A 23,954-nucleotide genomic window follows, 5' to 3' on the forward strand; every position below is an offset into this window, starting at 1 on the left:
TGGGTGACTGGTTCGCCATAGATAAGACATAAGTACCAAAAACTACCACTACATTGCGTGACTTTGATAATAATGAAGTTTTGACATGCTAGAAGACATTCAAAATTGGCATCATGTCTAAAACCAAACCAGAGACCTCCTTTGGTTTCATCAAAGATCAACACCAAAACTCCGAGAAAACCCAAAAGAACGAAACATAGGATCAACTAAAGCTACTTTACATTTTGTCTCAAATAAGAAAATAAAATCAAAATAAGTACTTGAAAGAAGCGCCCTAGTCTTAGCGATTGTAGGGGCAAGGGGATTATTAAATCCCCTAACATTCCAACAAAGTCCTTTCATAAAAAGAAGAACCACCACAGCAATACCAACCAACTCCACACCAGGCTCATATCGACACAACCCATCGATTCCCCCACCACGAAACCAACCCATAAAGGCTCACCAGAGGTGGTCAGAAGAAAACAGTAGCCATCCAAAAGTCTCACAGAAAACCAATTGAAAACCGGAGCGAAAAGGCCACTACAAACCCTTACCAAATCAATCTCAAACACGCACAACACATCCAACCAACACTAGAGAGAACCAATAAAATTCCCGTAACATACCCAAGAAAATTAAGTAACAGACCTCATGACCACAACCACCCCAATAGTCGAAAAAACACCAACATGACAGTAACCACCCGGACAACACAAACCTTTACCATAAAAAAGGCAAAAAACAAGGAGAGTAGCACTGAACATGAACCCCGCAAAAGACACCCAATTTCACCAAACGACACCTCCCAGGACCACCGCCATACAAGCAAAAGGCCGGACAAAGGGACGACAAAGACAAAACACAAGAGACACAAGAACACAATAAACAGGCCAAACCAGGGGTGGGGGGAATGGGGGGATCACCCCTAGGTTGCAAATATGGTTTTCGGTGACAGGACAAGGGTACGGAGGGACGGGAGTCCGACACAAATGGAGTCCGAACCATTTATATGAAAATAAAATCCGACCAAAGGGTTGACCGCTAACAATTACACGCAGCCAATGTGAAAGGGAAACATTAAAGCATGTGATATCTGAAGCTTTGTCCTTTCTAAAGTTCAGAAAAGCCAAGGATGATTACTAGTCAACTGGATAAAAGCAATGGCTATGATCAATCACCATGACACCACTACCACGCCAAAATCACAGAGAAGGCAGCCATTGGACCGGCTTGTTACCATTTTCTTTTGGTTTTGTCTACAAAAGATGTTTACTTGTGTAAACTGGGTTTGGACTGATGCGAAGCCTTCATCAAAAATCAATCAAATTAATTAAAAGGCCAGGATCAGCTCATGCGAAAAACAGGTAAGTGTCGCACTGATTTCGCCACTGGTTCATAAGACCTCGCTTACCCACATTAACGACAGACGAGATGAGACGACGGTGTACCGCACTTCGCACTCCAGGGTGAACCGCAGACGGGGAGAAGAAAAAACGACGGCAGGGGAAATCGATCCGCCGGAGATGAGCAAAGACACCGCCTCATCTCCGGCGGGCAGCCGGCCGGCAGAGGAGCGAGGATGTCGGGTGGTGGCTGAATGTGGTGGATTAGGTTAGGGTTTTGATTTGGGGGTTTTTAATTTGGGGGTAATTACACTTTCTCTCTCTTTCACTTCCTCTCTCTATTTTTTACAATGTATCTTTTCAAAGGACCATTTTTGTTCCACCAAAAATTTAATTATATGCAAGTTCCGAAAGAGAGGACATTCCCTTAGGACCAAATAGACTAATTGTTTTGGTATGAATGTATGACGTATTACTAATCAAAGAGATTTAACGACTTCAAATAAAAACCGTTCTTACTCTATTGATTAACAAAGAGATATGGAGTAGGATAAAAGGGTGGTTGAAGATGTTGTCATCGAAAGATATAGATGGGTTGTATTACAAGGAAAGGATGAAGATTCTACGAGTCGATGACCATCAACAAAAGAAAGAAGGATGATGATACTAATACTCTCATAGATGTGCATTTTATTGTAAACATGAGCAACCTTCATCTGTTTTCTACAGAACACTTTGGCCTTGTTCTTTTGGACTTCAAGTCACTTAATTTAAGTTCACTTCAGATCATATAAGTTCATTCGATTCGATTCGAGATCCTATAAGTTGATTCGAATCCAATAAGTTGATTCGATTCAGATCCTATAAGTTCGATTCGATTCGATCTTATAAGTTGATTCGATCCTATAAGTTGATTCGATTCGATTCGAGATCCTATAAGTTCAGCCTCGTATCCTATATCTCACTTAATTTAAGTTAACTTCGATCCTATAACTTAAGTTCATTCGATCCTATAAGTTCGATTCGCTTCGATCCAATAAGTTCGATTCGATCCTATAAGTTAAGTTCGATTCGATTCGAGATCCTATAAGTTCGCCTCGGTCAGATAAGTTTCACCCAAAAAGAATGCGCTTTTCAGAATGGTTCGAGAGTTCCTACACAACTTTTACAAACTCATAAGAACTCGGGCATAGGACGATTCGAAGTGTCATCACGGTGTTTCAGATGACCATCATAACAAGAGAACATAAACCCAAAATTTTTGATGTCGAAAAATGCATAAATGATCTACTCTTACAAAACAAAAACAAAAACAAAAATAAAAATAAAAATACTTTTATTAATTTTGAATAATTTATTCCAAAATTTCCAATGCATTGATACATATAAATATATTATACATCAAAAATAGGATCAGCCATATTGAGTCGCAGCCTGCAAGTTTGATTGCCAAGAAGTGGCGATCTCTTCGATGAGAAAAACTAGTCCGATGTGATGCAACTATCTTCATCACTGACATCTTTACAGGGGTGCAATAGTAATCATCACTTCAGAGACGATAACAAATTGAATAAAGAGTGCATCCATCATCACTGTTAGTAATTGATCATCGCTCGGTCTGTTGATCACTTCTAGTGAAAGCATTTACCCGCCTTTCCAGCTGCAAAATTGCAAAGACCGTTGGAAGTGTACAAAAACCATAGAGATGGACATAGTTCGAGCAAATCAGTAGTAGTAATCATTATGGAACATTTAATCGAAAGCTACCAACAACAACATCAGAGCCTTAATCCCAAAATGATTTGGGGTCGGCTGACATGAATCATCCTTTAGAACCGTCCATGGGTAAACGCACACCTCAAAATGCGAATAGAAAAGAGAAAAATGAAAAACAAAAGGGAGAGCAAAATGTAATACAAAGTCAAGGTAAACTTAGGGGGCGTTTGGTACGGGAAAGGGAAAGAGAATGAAATTAAGAAAGGGAAAAAGGGGGAAAGGTATGGGATTACCCCAAAAGTTCAAAGTTGTTTGGTTACTCAATTAAAAGGGAAAGGAATAACAAAAATTACACAAATCAAAATCAACATAACCATCCATTATTCCCCACCCCCAACAACCACAGCACCCACCATGACCACTTCTAACGCCACCGTGATTGCTCTAATGCCGGCGTCCTACTCACCGCACTCCATAAACACAACCATGGCCATTTTCGTACTCTACACAACCCGACCCCCTGATACACAAAGTTAAAATAAATCGACTACTTGAAATCTCTCTCTGATTAACAATGGCTAAACCCATGGTTGAAGATGAAGATCAGTTTACTTGGTGCACAGGTCGATGCCGGAGTTGTATTCATTCAAAAAGAAGATGAAGGAGAATCAAGCAAAGATTGGGATGGTAGACGGGTGTGATATGGTCGTCGGCGATAGTGTATTGGTGATGTCGCCGGCGATGGTGTACTGGTTACGTTGTCGGCGCCGCACTGGTAGTAGGGGACGACTATGGGGAGTCATTCATATCGCCGGTGTCAGTGGTAGTAATGGTTTCCAAATGGTGATGGGTGGTGCGGGACAACGATGACAGATTATGGTGGTGGGTGTGCTAAATGGGGAATGAAATTTCATTCATTAGGGGGGTGAGGGGTAAGGAATTAAAGAGGTTTGGAGGTACGTGAGGGAGTTTCATTCTCTTTGATTGTCTCAAACAAACACTAACAAAGGGAATTATCGACTTTAATTCCCTTTCCCTTTCTTTAATACCTCAAATCAAACGCCCCCTTACAGGTTTTAAAATCGAATTCCAGATTTCTTTTATAAAAACTTAAAATTTAAATCGAGAATAAAGATTAAAACGATTTTGAAAACCGAAATACAATTAAAGATCCGGAATGCCTTAAAAGTAAACAAAGTAAAATATATAAGAAAGTGGTTGATATAAAAGGTGTAATAAAGGAGAGAAGAACAAATAATTTTTTTTAAAAACAAAATAAAAACACTAAATATGTCAAAAAAAACATCAAATACTAAAAATTCACATGTATCCTTTCACAAAATAATTTTTCACAAAGTATATGAATTTTTTTTTTTTTTTGGTCTAAACCATCCGGTAATCCAAACCACATTGGGCCGACTAATCCGGATTTCGGGGCGTGTCCAAGGATTACGGTATTTAAACCCCTCCCAATCGCAGTTGTGGGGGATCGATCCGCAGACCTCCCTACCAAGCGCAGCCCCATGCTACCACTGCGCCAACCAACGATTGGTAAGTATATGAAATTTTTGAAATGAATGTTTCACCTATTTTAGGCAGATTATTTTAGTTAACTACATATCCATTTGGATCTCGCAGTGGTGGAGCTAGGGGTAGCAGGGGGCAAAACCCGTGGCGGATGAGATTTTCGGAATCTTTAGTTAAATTTTCCGAATTTTTTTTCAAGAGTACTTTATATCTTTAGTTAAATTTTCCAAATCTTTAGTTAAACCCGTGCCACGACTGAGATTCTATACTATGCTGCGGATCCTATCTAAAGAGTTAAAGTATATTTTTTAGATCCTCCATCTACTTCCTCTGACTAATTGAGTTGTCACTTGTCAGATAATTCAGAAGTCCACATACCTGAGCATTTTTTAACTTTTGTCTTTGCAGCTCTTCCAACAGGCTCTCAATTCTGCCATGAATAGATCACTATAAGAAATTTGGACTACAAACCCAGACTCCAGCAGGAGAAGAGTGTATTAGCTGCTAATCTAATACAGGGCATCTTTCTTACCTTTGCTGCAATTCCATGACCTGTGCACAAAGTTCACTCTCCCTAGCCGAAACTGGCAAAGCCTAAAAACAAGAATTCCAAAAAAAACCCTTTTTAGCAATATGAACTAGCATGATCATCAGTTTAACTTGGAACTTTACTATAGACAAAAGGAACTTGAATTCAACCGTAGTCATCGATGCATAAAAGACCCATTGGACCGCTACCTACTAATCTTTTGTTTGGATATAAAAGAGCAGGGAAGAGGATGGAGGGAGCGAAAGGGAGGGAGAGAGACGGATCCATTTTCCTCCGCTCCGTCTCCCTCCAACTATTTATTCTCTTGCTTTCACTGATTTCCCTTTTCCTCTAAAGTTTCCATGTAAACAAAGAGTAAAAGTTCACATCTCCATTTCCAAATCCATCGAACTTTTACAGATTGAACCATATCAAATGCCAGGGACAAAATTATAGTTGAAACTCATCGGCTCATACCTGTGAAATGCCATTGGTAAATCCATCAGCTGACTCATTGAGGTTACCTACATTGCAGCAAATAAGGTCAGGATCACTAGGATACAGTGCAAAAGACATGTTCGGTCTCCCATCGTGAGAGCAAGCTATATCATACCTTGCTCCACCTGCTTTATCAATTGCTTTATCCCATCCTACCAGGAACAAAACACAGAAGTATTAGAACTTTAGAAACATAACTACTCACAACCCCTTATTTGGAAGAATTGACACACCTGTTGCATATTGTTTTGCTGCAAAATACGGTGCAAGGACGGAAGAATTGCACTAGAGGGTAGGAAGGGAGAAGTAGGTCCAGCTGTGCTTCCAGGAATGAGGCTAGCAGAACCCTGCCGAGAATTTGAGGCAATTGGCTTAAAAAGATTTAACTACTAAGCTCCTATCAAACAAATAATTCAATAAACAAAGAAACTATCTCCAAAACACGCCAATTTATCAAATCTTTCTTTAAATAGGAGGTATAGATTACGTCACAATAAAGTCAGTGAAGTAGCGGCTATACATTTTCACGTGTTGTATGATGGCAAACAACGCAGTCTGTAATTCCATTATGTAAAAGACGCAGTTTTGAACCCTTAATTTGCTCTTATGCGCTCATTATCACTAAAAGAAGGCTGTCAACAGTTGGATTAACTTATTGAACAGATTATTTAACTTTTAAGACAAAGACCCTGTTGTTACTGTCATAAACACAGGAAAAGTTTATATATACGAAGACACCATATGTAGAAAACAAAAAGTACACCTTAGAGCTCAACTCAGCTGAAGTAACTTGGAAACGACCTCTTCGCTGAACAACAGCTCCCTCTGAAGAATCGTCGACTGCATAAATAATCAGAGTCTCGTGACGGAGTTGTGTAAAACAAAAAAGAACAAGCGAAAAACTATTACAATGTCAATAAACTAATCCTAGAGCTTTTCAAAAAGGCTTCTACTTTTCAAGTGTAAGGAGGCAGCATGACATAATGTTTTCTCTATAATAACTATTTCTCTAATTGATGATTCACCATATTCAGCATATGTTATTAAAACATTGAAGGTTCTAAAAGCCGTTGAATTTGGTTAATTATAAATAAAGTAAAAAAATTGAATAATTGGCTTGATCGGGATTGGACTATGAAGAAGACATCTGTATTTTGGCCTTTCATCATTAGGTTGATCCAAATATATGACCAAAATCCCTTTTCTAGTGACCAAAATCCCATCCCATGCTTAGCTTCATTGAGGTTTAATTAGACACCCAAGTATGATTACCTGAATCTCTTCTTTGACGATATGAAATCGGACCACTGTAATTCCTATCCCCATCGCCAACATGTCTTCTTGAAGAGCCAATATTATCATACAACAGTGGACCACTAAGAACCTTCTTCTGTCCAGACATAGCAAACTGCGGCAAAGAACTGCTACGCGCCAAATTGTCACCATCAATCCTTCCACTGTGTTGGTTATCAGCTTGTTGTATTTCTGCTTCTGTATGTGAGATGCTTTTATAGCTTGTATTCTTCACACTATCTTTGCCAACATCAAAATATCCTCTGTGGGAGAAAAACTAATAAAATGAGAAAAAGAGCGTAGCTCATCATTAGCCTTTATTACTTCCTCCATAAGTTGATATTATACATTACTATTTTTGATTGTAAATAGTAATTGAAGGTTGAAATGAATGCAATGATCTAGTCACTAGTATGGCCTCCAAGCTGGAAAAGGTAATAACTTGTTATTTTTTTCCCATTTTAGATTATGTAAAACATGAAGGCCACTCCGCCTCAACCCTAAAGGTACGTTCCTAATCTCCCATCACCCACATGGAGTACCGGCAAGTAAAAGAACAAATTCAAGAAATCCTACTCATTAATGTTAATTCAACTACTTTTGTCACCAATAACTAAGAATGTCAACATGCTTGGAATAATCAATCGAATTAGTCGACCAAAAACAATATGCATACAGACTACTTACTTGAGGGCCTGCAAGGGTTGAATAGGAAGCGAAGCCAGGGAACCCTCCAAACTATCAAGATCCTCAAACTCATCCTGCAATAGAAAGTGTGCAGACAATTAAGAGAATGAAACATCAAGAAAAGACTAAGATAGTATATACGAAAAGCTGAAATGGAACCTCATGACTCTCTGAAGTGTTTGAATTATTAGTCTCCTCTGGAGATGGTTTTAGTTTGACATCAAAATTATTGATTTCTGCAGCTGAAACGCTATCATCATCTTGAATCTGCAGAAGAGAAAGATGACACTATTCACTCAAGCAATTTCACTTGCATGCAATAGAAGAGAAGGTAAACATAAAGCCATACAAAGAGAAGGGATCAAGGGGAACAAGTGCTTACAAGGGCTGCCTGGCTCTTCAAATCATTCAAGTTGAAATTCCAGGCACTGATACCTCGAATGTATTCTTGCTGCAGGGAAATCAAGCGTTTAGCATGCATCTATCCATAAGTAATGAAAGTAAAAGCTAAAAAAGTAGTGGAATATTTTCACATAGTTAGGCAAGCTTTCAATCCAACAACCTGATACATATAAACACCGGACTCTTAAAACCAGCAAACACATTTCAATTCTTAAACCTGCTAACATACCCCTCTCAGTAATGTGTGTACAAAAAAAAATTGAAATTGTAAAGAAATTATTGGGAACCTAGATGATGTCATGTCACTGATTTCCCTGTGGCTTTTCTTTCTATTCAGGTGTATCATCAGTATTAAGTTTATTGACTAGGTGCAAAATCATTTCTTTAGAGCAGTGTGATAGTATCTAATACCTGGGACAGTTGCTCCTGGTCCCCATACATCGCCTTGTTCTGTAGTAGTAGATCTGCTTCTTTTGCCTAAATCAATCACAAGTAGAATTACATTAATGAAAGAAACCAATTATCCAACCAACGAATAATATAATTTCATTAAGCGTCCCTTAATATAATAAATTTGGCAGGTAGCATTAAAAGAATTTCCTTTTTCTGATAAGAAAGACAGGATCTCAATAAAGAGAAGAATAACAGAGTGACGTTCATTACAAAACTAAACCAAATGGGAATGTTCATTTCAAAAGGCAGATAGCATTAGCAGTGCTGGAAAACCTTAAGCATCGAGTAACGATCGGCAAGTGGAGGCAGGCCATCAAGTATAGTACGAGATAAATATTCAGGTGACTTTGCTTGCTTGAAGAAAGGATACTTTAATAGCTTCTCGGAAGACGGCCGCTTCTTTGGGTCCTTCACCAAGCATGCACTAAGCATCTCTCTAAAAGACTGTAGAAAAACAAAAGTAACATTGAGTGTAACTTCTCTTTAGCAACAACTGAAATAACTTGTAACGTGTCTGATAAGCATTGTGATTTAAACAAAAAAGGAAATAAAGGGGGAAGCATGAAGGAATATGAAAAAAGAGCTACCACCTTAGAGAATCGCTTGTCTCTCTCATAATCAAGACCTGGTGGAGCATTCTGTAAAGTCATTAAGAGAACCTACAGAGATTCAAGACAGTAAATTATTAAACGATGATGACAATTAGTTTCATCATCCCTTATACTAATTAATGAATCAGCATATACCTTCATTGGAGGATACTTGGAAAATGGAGCATGACCATGAGCAAGCTCTAGTGCTGTTATACCAAACGACCATATATCTGCTCTGTTTATCCATTATATATTAAAAATATCAAAATCAGAAAAGCTTGATATTTATTAAAATGGCAAAGCATGGACATGAATATGCGCGTTTGCGTCTAGCACTGGGTATTTTTGAGCAGTGAAGCTTTAGCTTACACCTATTCACAAGTATATTAAATATGGGTCTTGCCAGCACATTGCAAAGTTACAATGGTTATAAAGATTGTGACTGCATTTTGGAATGCTATCGGCTGCAATGATGGTGCAACGACAGTTACCGATTTTGAGATCAAGTTTCAAACGAGATCTAATATCATAATTATAGGTCATATGTAAAACAAGAAATAAATTAGCATGCGAACATGTAGAGGCCTATATCCATAATTCACAAAGCTAACTGTATATGTCAAGAGAGAAACACCTCAACCGACAAAAGAAAACAGTATAGAGGTTAGGAGCTGTTGCACATACTTGAAATCATATCCATGCAATTGCTGCATAACTTCAGGGGCCATCCTGCACAATTTACCACTAAAAGTCATTTGGGCCCCAACAGTGTATTACATTAAACCTCTCAAATGACAATGAATGAAAGATCAAGGATAGTATGATTCTTAAGAAATCAAACATAAGTACCAGCACGGAGTGCCAACAAAAGTATTTCTAGACCGCTGCCTGTCACCAGTATCAAAAATACAAGCTGAGACCCCAAAATCTGCCACCTTCACCGAGCCATTGGTGTCAAGTAAAATATTTCCAGCCTGCAAGCGAAGTTAGCAATACACTGCATTTCAGAGAACTAGCAATTATAGACATGGTAGATAACGACATCATGTTATAACATACCCCATAAAAAAGGCCGATAATCTGGCTGCATAGGGACATAGTCGGGAACACTTTTTTCCCGCAGAAATGGGATGTGTTTGAGAATATATTTAAAAAAAAAAAAAGAATAAGAGAGAGGTGAACCAGAATACGAAAAACCAACTTAGATTTTAGATCCTAAGACAATTTTACACAAAAAAAGCAAGCGATTTCAAATAATGGCGGCGTTAAGCCATTGACCGGAACTTTACATTACATCCAGGATATACTGACGTCAAGATTCAGTGATTGTGACCATGCAACCAGTATCACATTTTAGTACCAGAATCCATGTAAATGACACATGGAGAATCATCACGAGAGAAAAAAAAATCAATATATCTTATTTTCAAACTAAGTGAAACTTGTTGGAGAAGCAATTAGGAATGGAGTGGTTAATAAATAATAAAATGAAAAAGATACAACACATATTACTCCAAACATACCCTTTCCATACACAAATTGAATTTATGATGAGTTATTAAGGAGCTTATTCAGTAAAATAGTATGTTGTACATAATTACGGTGTAACTAACTGATACTGAAAACGGTAAATTTCAAATTCCAAGAGAGTTTAAGTAGTTAATGATCCTCAAGTATATATGTCAAATCCTGAGACCGTAATGAAACAAGGAAAATGTACTATTCTTATAAAAGAGCTAAATAAACAAATTGTTAATATCAAGGAACATTACCTTCACATCTCGGTGGATATGACCATGAGCATGAAGATAAACAAGAGCTTTGAGTGTTTCACGTAGTACTGAAGCAATAATGGGTTCTTCAAATCCTTCTGGATAAGAATACTTCATTATGTGAAGACAAGATCCTCCCGCCATGTACGGCATCACAACCCAAAGGTTGTGTTCAGAAGTGAAGGAACAATGAGCCCGTAGAACATTTGGATGATCGATCAAACTCATCGTATGAACCTCACGGCGAATTCCATCCTGCAAATGTTGATAAAAGTGTATTCAGTAGAAAACTGATAATGTTTGCCTCCTAAGTTAGCATCTTCCTTCTTTATAAGGTGAAACGAGTGAATGACAGCTCGAGAGTTAAGAATATATGCGAAAAATTAGATTTATAGTGAGATAGATATTGTCCCGTACTAGGAGACTATGAGCAGATTTAGAAGGTTTCTCAAAAATCATATCAGAAGGAATGTAGAATCAAAAGCAGCACATACCAGGTCATTATGGCACCTCTCCAGATCAAGGACCTTAATAGCAACTACCTCATTGAATGGAATACAAAGAGCCCTATGCACACTAGCACTGACACCATCACCAACTTCCTCATACAGCTTGTAGTACTTTGCACCGACAGGATATTTTTTATCCGGTACCTCCATCAGTACTTCTTATAGAACTACGTTTAAATCCTCTTTACTGGCACATGTAGAGGACAGAAAGGAACCAAGCATTTCCCCACAGTTCAGTAACTTGTGAGACCATGAAACAGGTAACAATATGAATTTACTTTAAACAAAATACTTCTCGCCCAAATAGTCCACTTCCACCAGTAAAACAGTGATAAAACCCAAAGTCCCTTTATTTATCAGGAGCGAAATATCACAACCAATATACAAGTTACTTAAAGCAGATGTCGATCGGGAATGGGTGTCATAATTTCATACCCATTCCCCTAAACTCCAAACCAACATCCAAAAACGAGATACCCGCAAATTGTTTCTTCAAGTGCTTTTCAACACCAGAAGACAGAAAAAATCAGCTCAAAATTGTCTGCAAAAAGAAAGAAGTCTCCATCAAACATCGGACACCATTACAGAAGGCAGCATAGGCTACTTAATTTAGAATAAATGAACACGCACTCAGCTTGCAAGAACCGCGTTAAAAAAAGAATGTTGTTATAGACATAAATTCAGAAGAAGAAAAATGTATAAATAAAAAATACTCTCTTTAGTCCATACAAAAACCACCCGCATTTTAAAACTCTCCTTGCATAAGGCCACGGGTACTCTGGTGTAGATTTGAGGGGGTAGCAAAATATTAGTACCATACATGATTTGCAAATTGGGTTTATCCTATAGTGTCACGTAAGTAACCACAATCTAGTAGAAAAACGGTACTAGTACGATCTATTAATATTAGGACTCTCTCTTACTCGAAACTACTTCCACTTTCCATATTGGAATGATTCAGAAATACCTTTTTCTTACTTAGTGGGTAGACCGCTTACACTCGGTAAATTAGAAACCTACTCATTGAACACACCAAACCTTAGGAACCGGATCACTTGCATGGACAATTTAGTAAACTTCTCCAAACTTATATCTTGTGAACCGCTTGCACTCGGATTTGGGGTTTTTCCTTTTCCCCGATAAATACGATGTCAAATTGTCCATCTAAAAACAGAAGTTACTTCTACAAAGGAGAGGATATAGGAGAAATAACAAACCACCTATGTTGCATATAGTCGGAAAAAGGACCTAAAAAAGTATGGATATGAGGACAAGGAATCAGATTTCGACATGAATCTAACATTCATTAGCAACAATTCCGAGTTTTCCATATTGGACATGGGTTTGGAAGAGAAAAGTCCAAACCTAAACTTAGAATCACCTCTATTAGAACATCTACGCAGACGCGGTCGTGATAAATTTCAACCCTGAAAGTATTGCCATGTTCACGTATTTTGCTGAACATCTTTGAAATCACAGTTAGTCTTGATTAGAACAACTACGTAAACACGGTCTTGAGAAACTTCAACCCTAAAAGTATTGCAACGTTCCACGTATTTTGCTGAACATCTCTACAATCACAATTATACATTAAACATCTCTACAATCACAATTATACATTAAAACAACTACGTAGACACGGTCTTGAGAAACTTCAACACTAAGTATTGCTCATTTTCCCGTGTTTTGCTGAACATCTTTAAAATCTCAGTTAGTCTAGATTAGAACTAGGTAGACGTTAGACACAGTCTTGAGAAATTTCAACACTAAGAGTACTACTAGATTTCGCGTATTTTGGTGAACATCTTTAAAATCGCAGTTAGTCTTGATTAGAACAAGTACGTAGACAGCTTAAGGGACGAAGCAAGGGGGGAGTATTTTATCTTTGGTTGTGGATGACATTCTTGCTTTTTGTAATAATTTTCAGTCGGTCATGTGGTCACATACTAGTCGTGTAAACAATTGTGTTGCTCATGCCTTGGCACATGCCATACCTAGAGTCGATGGTAGAGTAGAGTGGTCTGATGTATTTCCTCCGGCTGCGCATACAGCTGCTCTTTTTGATTTATCATTAATGAAGTAATGCCCTTTTGGGCGTTTTCCCTCAAAAAAAAAAAAAATACCAACCCTAAAAGTTCTGCAAAGTTTAGCATGTTTTGCTGAACATCTATGAAATCAGAGTTGGTCTCGTTTAGAATTGTCTTAAGCTTACACCATATTCATTATCGCCCTAGCATTAGATACTCCCTTTGTCTCGGTCATTTGTTTTCCATTTATACAAACAAATAATTGGGAAGGAGGGAGTAAACAGCACAGCAACGAAAGAAGCCGTCTTTAACTTAAGACGGTCTCAAGCGAGATTTTACGTTGAAATCAAGTCAAAGATGGAATCTAGCAACCAAAACTAGTCAATTCAATATCAATCAACAGACTCAAATCACCAACAAACTTTACTCTGCTAACAATTCCTCCACAAAATCAATCAATCAACCAAACAACAAATCAATTGTATACACAAATTCATCAAACAATAAAAATCAATCAAAACTAAGAACTAGGGTTTCAAGCACAGCATCAAGTACAACAGTAAAAAAAAAAAAAAAAAAAAAAAAAAAAAAACTAAATCAAACTTCAAGCAACTAAAACCTCGATCAAACGACGGCGTTTTGCTTCTGCTGACGATTTCCACGAGGTTGAATTCGATCAACTTAACTAAAATTACTAAAATTATAGTACTTTCACAAAATCAAGCCAAAAAAAAACAAAAAAGAAAATTGAATTAAAGTAATTAAAGTAGTAATTATTAAGTTGAAGTGAGGAAATTGGGGATCAAATTGATTGAGAAGTTGTAATTTTTTAGGGTTAGAAAATTATAGAAGTAGCAGAAAAGCGAAAAAACGTTGGCAAAACGAAATAATGAAAGAGGGATGAATGAACAAGAGAGAGAACGAGAAAGACAAGGAGGAGTTCAACTCTAGCTGGAGTTGGGGACCCACTTGTACTTATGTACTCTCTTTGGTCGCGGTACCCGGTAGGTCTTGTTTAAAACCGTCTTGAGTTAAGATGTCTTATGCATATCGTCGTTTTATTTGTATCTTATCTAAATCGGTTGTGACTTGTGAGGGCCGTTGTTTTGTCGTTTGATTAGGGTTTTAGTGTTTTGCTTTCGGGCTTAATACGTTTTATAATATTTGTCGGTTGAGTCAGGTTTACGGGGATGAAATAAATTTCTTAGCCGTTTGTTATCTTTTTGTGAGAGTATTTATGGTAACGGGTAAGGGGATGATTGAATGTTGTCGACGGTAGCACCTCAGTTTATATTATGGCTAAATTTATTCGTCCGTTAAGCAGGAGATTTTCGCGGGTGATTTTGTAATTGTTTTGAAAAACGAGTTGGTACTTATTTAAAAGCTTGTTATTAAGTTTCTGGAATTTTAAAATTCGCGTAAACTCGTTTACTCGATTTCTATAAAAAAAACTAAAAAATAGGTACTTGTTTAAAACGGATTAATTTCACAAAAGTGATACAGTCACAAAAATAAAGTAAAATGAGTATTGAGTAACATGTGATTTGGCCGTGTTTGTCATATGAGTCAAATAAGGTATAACGTCGATATAGCTAATTTTGAGATCTGAGGATTTAGGAGATAATTTTATACGATTTATTGTATTATTTATGTGTGATCTTGTAATAACTTTCCAATATTGGGAGATATTTGTCCATTAATATTTGATTTTGTGCATCAAATGATTGATTTCTTTCCTTATTGTACTTGCTTATAACTTATTTAGAAAATTTATGTACAGAGAAATATTAGAACGTATTTGGCGCTATTATAGCATTATATACCCGTGTTTTTCTATAATTCTCCATTATCAAAACCCGACACTTTAATTGTGATCTAAATAGCAAAGAAAATTTCGAGATACGAGGATTTAGGAGTTAATTGAAGAATTAGTAGCAATTAAAAAGCAAAGAAAACGGGAAATGTGCGAGAAGTGAGAAAATTTTGATCTATACATGGAAGAGATAGTTCATTTTATATCGTGATTATTAAAGCGGTCTGACAAGATAATGAAAAATTATTCTAAAACTACTCAATATATTCTCACGGTTAGAGAAAAATACAAAGCTAACACTCTTCTTGAGGTTTTTTTTCGAAAATAGAAGAATTAAACATTTCATTAATGAAAGTTCCGAGTACAAATACAATGATAACCAAGAATAACCCAACGTAATTCTAACAAAAGCATGAGTTTCATCTTCTTAAATTCTTCCGCATAGGCCAGAGATCGACATGTTTCGATCTTCCGCGCTAATATCTTAAATCGTGTTCGTAGTTGCATTTATGTAACAGGCATACCATAACCTAACCTATTACACAACCCTCCCCTACTAATGAAATAACTTAACATACTTCGTATGCTACATCTTACTTCACTATCGTCCTAAACATGGTAGTGTCGTACTAGTGTAATCGGTACATAACATACAATCAGCTTGATTCCCACGACAGTCCTGGACTACCAACCGAAACCTACATTCTCCTCCAGAATCACAATCCACCACGGCTAATGGAAAACACTCGCAATCCATTAGGTAATTTACATGCAAGTCAACTGACACGAGCCAAGAGACTAGCGTCTATGAGAGCAGTAACGAGCCAGATTAAGAAAAAAAACTCTTTAAAACCCTAGCCCTGACTACGAGCTAAAAGACAAATTTATATCAAACTGATGAACTCTGGTTTATTAACAAAAACCGGTTATGATCTGGTCCTAATTGTCATTGAACTTGCACAACCATACTATAACTCAAAATTCAATATAGAGAGGAGTTTCCTCGTATGTATCTAAACCATGTAAACAGTAACACCCCGAAGATAAGGGCATTTCAGTGACGACTGACGATACTTCATAGTCTTTGGTCTTGAACAATTTAAAGATCTGCAGCTCCATTGATTTCCTGCATTAAAGCAAATAAATTCAATTTAGTAATCACTCAAGTACTCAATCACATAAACTGAGACATCGAATCATTATATGCCTAAGCGCCAAACCTTGTCTGCAATAACAGCACCATCGGGAATTTCCAACTTGTCTCCTGATTTGGCATTGATTGTTACTTTGCCCTGTTATCAGGATATATAGAAGCAGTTAGAATGTAAATCAACTCAAAATTCAAAGAGGCCTCAACGCACGACTACAAATAAGAGATCATAATGTAAATACAGGCAATTAAAGTAAAGTATTGCTCTTGAAGCCATGGTATTCAAAATGGTCGCTAACCATAAAAGCAGTTATTATGACGCTGTGGCCTGTTAAATGTCAGTGATTTAGCATCTCGTGTTTATGATGGTAGCCATATTTAGTCTATCATCAATTCGACTGTATTGATCAAATATCCCAAGTATTCATCGTATAATCACAGACGGTCTTATCAGCCATATTTCTTATTTATCAGAAAACCCTAGCACAATAAGCAAAGAATCATTTACATATCGGTTAAGTTCTGTGTCAGACTGTCAGTTGATATACATTATCATGCTTGAACCTATCTGTTCAGCGCCTCAAAGTGACACAAAAATACAGTTTTATAGTAAAATAATACTTCCTCCGTTCATTTAGATTCCATACGTTTTATTAAAATACACCTCACATATATTAAACAAACGTATGAAATCTAATGAACGGAGAAAGTAGATGTACTGAGTACTGATAGTGCAATTACAAATCACGGTTGGAGCTTGGACCATTGACTGAAAGAGGAGACATCAGCCACTTTCTCAGCCGTCATAAACAAAAAACTGACCATTATTATTAATTACTCTCCCATCTTCTTTTAGATTGTCTTGGTGGTTATCTTTGACCGCAAATTTGTCAGAATATGTAGTAGTTTGCCTTTTTGACAAATTTGACTATATATTTCTAGAGAGACTAATGGCAATTGGCAAAAGTTGACCGCAAAAGTCAAGTAGTGGACTAGTGGCTGTTCAGAATCAGAAGCATGTACATGGAAAATGAAATGCAAATCTCGACTCTCGTCAACCGACAATCTGACAAATTTGAGGTGGAAGTAGCAACTTTGACAAGTAGTGGCTGTTAAGAATCAGAATTCAAAAGCATATTCATGGAAAATGAAATGCAAGTCTCGCTCAACCCACAATCTGAGATGTCAAGTCTAGTAAGCGCGTGGTCAAAGTACTATAAAAAGCCAAGGTGAAAACCTTAAGGGCAAAGCAAATTATTAATTAAATGTACCTTGAGAGTTACTCCAGCACCAAACCATACATCTCCAGAGACCTTCAACATATCTAACTCAATGATACTGGGAATAGACTTGAAACGGCTCAAGAAGTTGCTGACCTGCTCATGATAAGAACCAATTACAATCAAGACGATAATCATACAAAAGAAATACACAGTAGCTTGTAATTTACGTAACCAAGTTGGACAAAAACCTTTTTGAATTCTGGGCCCAATTCAATGGTTGGGTTAGCAGGATTTGCTCTTGATGGGTTTCTTATCACAAAGCCATCGACCACGGTGTATAAATCAGACTGTAGTAACATTCAGGATGATGAGATATTAAATCATACGGAGTACTATAGATTAGCATGCAACATGAAAAGGGATTCACTGTAACTGAAAATACCTGGACAAGGAGCAAGTCTGACGTTGCCTTCACTGGAAGAAATCGTGATCGTGGGACATTGATGCCAATGGCATTATCAAAGAACTAGTCCAGAGAAACACAAAATCATCATAGTGAAGTCATGGATCTAACACACAGGAAAATAAAGCAAATTATCCAATTTCTAACCTTAATTGCAGCACCAGCAGCAGTTTCAAGTTGAAGAACCTTAACACCATCAACTTCCTACAAAATCATAAATTACAAGCGCGTATTACTTCAAGGCCACAACAGCGGAATCAGGCCATTTAAAGGTTTTGCAAATCACCGCCCCCACATTTTACCACATTGAGGCGATAATAACCATATTTAGCGAGGTTAGACTGCGGGCAGCCAACGCCGCAACCGTGATGATGTGACGAAAGCCAAGATTTTTAATGTAGTATGATACCTTGGGGTTTGGAATGATCTCCATCTTCAATGCATCACTTTCCACGAGCCTTTTGATCGCATTCAAGTTCACCCACCTGAAAATCATTTCAGGCTCATGAGCAGGTCTTACTTTCTCTATTAAATTCACCAAGACTTGTACAAGAATATAACGTACAGGTTGTTGGTGTTAAAAATTTTGAACTTTTCGATGGATTTGAATTCTTCGACCTGATGTAAGCAGAAAAGAGTATCATAAGTAGTATTCTGACATCTGAGACACAAAAGTCCAAGTAACATTTATAAACAAAGAGGATGTAACTAAAAAAAAGAGGTTGCTTTAGTAAAAACCACTCACATGTTCATCTGGAACTTGTGCAATTTCCAAAAGCTGCAACGAAAGAAGGATACATTTCCTTAGTCATCATCGCACGTTATTCATACTAATGCTATAAACTTCAAAACAAATAATATCAAAAACAAGGTTATATTATATAGTCCGTAAGCAAATTGTGGTATGGTAACCTTTAGCTAAAAGGTGACTGTTACAGATAAAAGTTAAATAGACACAAAGCAGACCTGAACTTTTCCTTCATATGAAATCAGAGTACCACCTTTGACATCAGCTAAAGTTTTTGGTGTAACCTGCAATCGGGGTAGCAAAATTCGATTTATGATGAGCACATAGAGAGTGGGCAAAGGTAAGAATATTAACCAATCATAATATGAAATGGCATACCTCCATGCAGTATTCGTTCTTGTTCTGGATCAAGTGGTGTAAAATCTCTATAAAGTACATTTAAGGGGAAACTGAAAGTCTAAGCAATAAAAGTACAAATCTACAAGACATGTTACGACCCCGAGTCCCTAACTCAAGTCTTACATAGATACGCAAATTTACTTGAAGTCTCAAAGTAACAACACAAAGCCAAAGGCAGGATACTCAAATCAACTATAGCCCCCAGGTTGTCAGAGTTGGCAATGAAAATGTACTCCTTGCCCTGTCCAAGTAAAATAGCATGATGTTTTAGTGTTTTCATGATTATTAGTCACTAGAAGGAAGAGGCTCATACAAACATTAAATACAAAGTTAGATCAGATGACAGTTACCTGTGACAAGAAATGGTCAAGTTTCCCGCTGTTTTTGAAGGCAGGGAACACATCACCATGGCCAGGCGGGTACCTTTACACGGACAATATGATCATAAATAGAACGAAAAGCTGCCACTAAGATATGCAATGAAAAGACATTCAACACGAAATCCGGGTCACCATTGCAAGGAATTGCAGTAGGCAGAAAGAATTGGCCAAACAGTGTAACCCACAAAAATTCAGAGCAAAGGAACAGAACTGCTCTCCATTACCAAGTATTTCGACCGTCATACAAATCTAACAGATCCAGAGATGAAATTGTTGGCAGAAACTAAATCTTTACAAATTGACATACTAAGCAGAAAAAACAATAAAGCAAATGTCACTTGAGTGTTGACGTACAGAAATAATTATTTCACATGATTGAGAAAAAACAAAAAAAAATATGGGTGTTAGTTGTTACCATACCATCCATCCTTGCCGGTTTGACCTTTACATGGAAGTGGCAAGAAATCTTCAAGCACCAAACGAGGATACTGGCTCTGTAATGCAAGTGTCGATGAGGTGAAAAAATTAATGCCACATTGCCATATACGGAGTACATCAAAATAATCCAAGAAATTCCCTTTTTACTCAAAAAAAAAAAAAAAAAAAAAAAAAAAAAATCCAAGAAACGTAAGTCAAATCAAAATTTCATACCTGATTAAATGTGTGGATGTCAATATTAGCATTGGTGTATTTCTCAACGATCTGCAAGCAGCACACAGACAATGCTCTGCAAGTCAAATCAAGATGGCAAACAGAAAATAGCAACTGAATATGTACCTTAAGAGTATCATCATGTGTATTGAATGAGTTCATTAGAACCAGGGGCACTTTGCATCCATACTTAGAATTCAGGTTCTGCAAAAAATAATCATAAAATTAGAGTCACGCAAAACAAACATGACTAAGATTTCCAAAATTGGGGAAACCATAAACAATACCTCAATTTGCAGAACTATTAGGTCCAGAAAGGTCAAGCCATTACGGACTTCAATGACAGACCTGTCGAGAGCAGGGAGAAATATGTAAGTCATTTTTTCCACATAAGACAATAAATAAATCAAGAAAACTACGGAGCACTGGACATACTTTTCCTCAAAACTAAGTTGTACAACTAGTACTTGTGTAAAACGATTTTGTAAGGTGTGCAGGAATAGTTCTACATATTTCCGCTTGAAATTACACATGTATGTTCAGTCACTTAACTGAATCATACTTCGTATATAATGGGCTTACAAATACATATGGGTACTGCCTTTTCTGTCATTTGAAGCAACTATTAATTGTGACATTAGTGGAAAAAAATTGACACATCTAAGATCTGATTTGGTAACTTTGAACCAAATCCTGAAAATTCAATTAATGAGTTAAGCCATCACTACTTATGGTCCAGTGCTTAGATGCCTAATTATACCAAGTCATTTCACAATGCAAATGCTCAAAATTTCATCAATAGAAGAAACACTAAATGATCAATCCAATTCACTAAGTAGAATTTTAAACGCCAAATCATGCTCGACAATACATTCAAACAAACTTGATAAATGAAATACCCAATAACCCAGCAACAACAATTCGTGTCACAAATGTAAATACACCAAATTACGCAAGAGAAGACCTGCTACAAAAACCCTAATTAACATAACAATTCATGAAAACTTATTAAATCGACGTACTTAGGGCCGGTGCAACCCATGGTAGTCCCCAAACCACCATTGAGCTTGAGCACCACAAGCTTATCCAACAACTCCTTCGTCTTCGCCGCATCTACAAGCATTTAATCAACACAAATCACATAACAATCAACAACTGTGTCCACATAAATCTCTGAGATCCCATACACCAAATACGAACACAGTTAGCAAAATAAAAAGTAATACAATCCACAATTAAGAGACTAATCCTAATAACAAAAATACAAAAATGAATCTATCCTCTATCCAACAACTCATTAGTTTTTCACCGCATCTACAATTATTTCATCAACAAAACTCACATATCAATCAACAACTACATCAACGCAAATCTCCGAGTTCACATACGCCAAATACTTAGAAAATAGCAAAACTAGATAATACAATCTACAATTAAGAGACTAATCATAAAAACAAATATCCAAAAATTGAATCTATCCAACAGCTCTTCAGTTTTCGCATCTACAATTATTTCATCAACACAAATCACATACCAATCAACATGCCAAATTTGAACAAGATCATTCAATCCACATTAAGACTAATTAATCATAATAGCATATACCGCGTACTCCGTATACATTAATGAATTCTTATAATAAAAGTAATCAACCTTCAGGTAGAGGAGCTAGGGTTTCATAAGGAACAACAATGTCGTCAGTAGGCGTCTTAATCTTACTCCACTCTACATGCTCTGCTTCTCCACTACACATTTCATCAACAAACAATTCAATCAAATTAATCTCACAATTTCATAATTCAAACATAAAAAAAAAGCATCAAAATGATCAAATTCAAATCAAACCTGAGATAACGACCAACGAGGTTGATGAATCCAGATTTCTCATTTTCACTGTAATAACAAAAATCGCACAAATTAACACGCGCAAAAAAAACGCGATAATCAGAGATAAGATCAAATGATGCGATCAACATGCAAAAGAAGTGGAGAAATCAAGTGTGGAGATTAAGTAGTGAATTACCTGATTTGAGTGAGAGAAGAGACAGCTGAGCGAAGGTTCTGGATTTTATCGGTGTCGGTAGGATTGAGAGTTGCAGGTGACGCCATTGATGAAGATCGTGAAGCTTCGATTGGAACTTGGAAGATTAGAGAAGGTGGAAAGATGAGTGATGACGAAGAGAAGGGTGTTGGATCAATAAACCAATATTTTCACTTTAGCACCTTTACGTTATTCACAAATCCTTATTTCAGACCGTCATATCCGTCTGAAATGGTCAGACGGATACCATTTTCTCTCACACGCGTAATTTTTCTTTCACTAGTTGGATGTACCGCGTGCGGTGCTCCAAGACATTATGATTTTTGACGGTTCATACCTATGCTAGTGTACTTCTTTTACATGTTAATTGTCGCTAAAGTTAAACTATTGTTGTTGTACTATATTGATGGCTAAGTCCTTTATAAACAAAATTACTTAGGTATCTTGATTGTTGGCGTTTCATGCTCAAGTTAACATTGATTTTTTAAGGCATAGTAAGTTTTTTTATATATAAGAAGACAAAAACATTGACTCAAGAAAATACAACACGCTTAGTAGTACTTAGTCTCGTACTACGCTGGCACGCCTCCAAAACAATTCATGGGTAGATTTTTTTTTTTTTGAGATTTTTTAGAATGTTTTCATTTTTCATTGTAATCACTCCTCCTCCTTCTTTTACCCTTTCTCCTCGTACTAATCGCTCTTCGCCGCTTAACCCTTCTTACTCCTCCCTTTTACCCACTTTCCTCACCCTCTACCACCACCTCCTCCTCCTCTTCTCCCTCTTTTCTCTTCAACGCTGCCACATCTTAAATCACTTCCTCCTCGTCAACCTCGTGGTCCTCCCTATTCTTTTTCCCCTTCCTCCTCCCCTATACCTACTATGTTCATTTATCCTCCTCTTATATATCCTCCATTTCCCCTCCTCCTACTTCTCTCGTATTACTCCTCCCATTTTTACTCCTCCATATCTTCCTCTTTCTCCTCCCCCTTCCCGCCTCTTTCCCTTTTCTCTTATCGTTCACATCATTCGATTTCCTTCTCCCTACCCCTGTTCTTTGCCCCTTACTCTCTTTATGGACATTCATCTCTTTTCCCTTCCTCCCATCCGCATTATCCTCCTTTCTCTTCTCCTCCTACTATTTGTCCTTCTACCCTTACCCACTTCCTCCTTTTCTACCTTATTCCTCTCCCTCTTCCCTCCCCCTCATCCGCCTCTTACCCTCTCTCCTTTCTCTTTAACATTGCTGCCCCATCCTCCTCCGCCTTGTTATCAGCCTATTTATCCCCTTTCCTATTCGTCTTCCCCCTTATATTTCTGTGGTTCTCTACCTTCTCTTGTGTCTCCTCCGTCAGTTCCCTTGTGCTTATTCCAAAAAAAAAACATTTTGATTAAGATTGTCTCTACTAAATGATACATTAGTGAAAAGGAAACTTAATAAATTTAATACATTTTAAATTTTTTAGTCGAGTTTTTTTTCTATTTATTTTAATTTTTCATTTTAATCATTTCTCGTCCTATTAATACTCTTAGTCATCCTCCTTTTTCTCCTCATATTATTCGCCCTTCGCTCCTTACCCCTTGTTACTCTTCCTCTTTTCCCAATTCATCTCTCTCTAACTGTTTATCATTTTTCTCTTCAACGTTTTGAGCCCTCAAACACCTCATCTCCTCCTCACGTTTCTACTCATACTATTCGACATTCTCCTCTTACCCTTCCTATTTCTCCTCCACCTTTTTCCCCGCGTTCATCT

General features: G+C 37.2%; 2 protein-coding genes across 2 annotated transcripts; both read right to left on the reverse strand.

The window, feature by feature from the left end:
* Positions 1 to 2,644: 2,644 nt before the first annotated feature.
* On the reverse strand, positions 2,645 to 14,280 carry LOC141619711 (serine/threonine-protein kinase BLUS1-like). The gene is made up of 20 exons (XM_074436732.1): positions 13,951 to 14,280; positions 11,290 to 11,845; positions 10,796 to 11,050; positions 9,873 to 9,997; positions 9,708 to 9,752; positions 9,177 to 9,258; positions 9,021 to 9,089; positions 8,704 to 8,874; positions 8,389 to 8,454; positions 7,958 to 8,026; positions 7,735 to 7,842; positions 7,576 to 7,649; positions 6,868 to 7,151; positions 6,359 to 6,435; positions 5,829 to 5,942; positions 5,711 to 5,747; positions 5,575 to 5,621; positions 5,101 to 5,162; positions 4,947 to 4,998; positions 2,645 to 2,985 (listed from the first exon to the last, which is right to left on the reverse strand). The coding sequence occupies exons 2-20, from the start codon at positions 11,452 to 11,454 to the stop codon at positions 2,932 to 2,934; spliced, it is 1,956 nt and encodes a 651-aa protein (XP_074292833.1). The 5' UTR covers positions 11,455 to 11,845; positions 13,951 to 14,280; the 3' UTR covers positions 2,645 to 2,931.
* Positions 14,281 to 15,973: 1,693 nt separating this feature from the next.
* Positions 15,974 to 22,387, reverse strand: LOC141619712 (UTP--glucose-1-phosphate uridylyltransferase). Its single transcript, XM_074436733.1, has 21 exons — positions 22,182 to 22,387; positions 22,004 to 22,051; positions 21,812 to 21,903; positions 21,181 to 21,271; positions 20,446 to 20,506; positions 20,285 to 20,362; positions 20,159 to 20,209; positions 19,928 to 20,001; positions 19,478 to 19,550; positions 19,311 to 19,368; positions 19,107 to 19,153; positions 18,947 to 19,012; positions 18,726 to 18,758; positions 18,546 to 18,598; positions 18,390 to 18,465; positions 18,128 to 18,184; positions 17,960 to 18,043; positions 17,766 to 17,864; positions 17,566 to 17,670; positions 16,365 to 16,436; positions 15,974 to 16,270 (listed from the first exon to the last, which is right to left on the reverse strand). Exons 1-21 carry the CDS (start codon positions 22,265 to 22,267, stop codon positions 16,244 to 16,246), a joined length of 1,431 nt encoding a protein of 476 aa, XP_074292834.1. The 5' UTR covers positions 22,268 to 22,387; the 3' UTR covers positions 15,974 to 16,243.
* Between the last annotated feature and the right edge of the window lie 1,567 nt (positions 22,388 to 23,954).

The sequence above is a fragment of the Silene latifolia genome, chromosome X (assembly GCF_048544455.1).
Source record: "Silene latifolia isolate original U9 population chromosome X, ASM4854445v1, whole genome shotgun sequence".
Classification (NCBI taxonomy): Eukaryota; Viridiplantae; Streptophyta; class Magnoliopsida; order Caryophyllales; family Caryophyllaceae; genus Silene; species Silene latifolia.

Excerpts from the sequence above, each read along its gene's own strand:
- LOC141619712 (XM_074436733.1), bottom strand. The coding sequence starts at position 22,267 with ATGGCGTCACCTGCAACTCTCAATCCTACCGACACCGATAAAATCCAG. Across the intron at positions 20,002-20,158 it reads ACATCCACACATTTAATCAG|AGCCAGTATCCTCGTTTGGT; the intron begins GTATGAAATTTT and ends CTTGCATTACAG. Across the intron at positions 19,154-19,310 it reads GGGGGCTATAGTTGATTTGA|AGATTTTACACCACTTGATC; the intron begins GTATCCTGCCTT and ends TGTACTTTATAG.
- LOC141619711 (XM_074436732.1), bottom strand. The coding sequence starts at position 11,454 with ATGGAGGTACCGGATAAAAAATATCCTGTCGGTGCAAAGTACTACAAG. Across the intron at positions 7,650-7,734 it reads ACACTTCAGAGAGTCATGAG|GATGAGTTTGAGGATCTTGA; the intron begins GTTCCATTTCAG and ends TTTCTATTGCAG. Across the intron at positions 5,622-5,710 it reads GATAAAGCAGGTGGAGCAAG|GTAACCTCAATGAGTCAGCT; the intron begins GTATGATATAGC and ends GCTGCAATGTAG.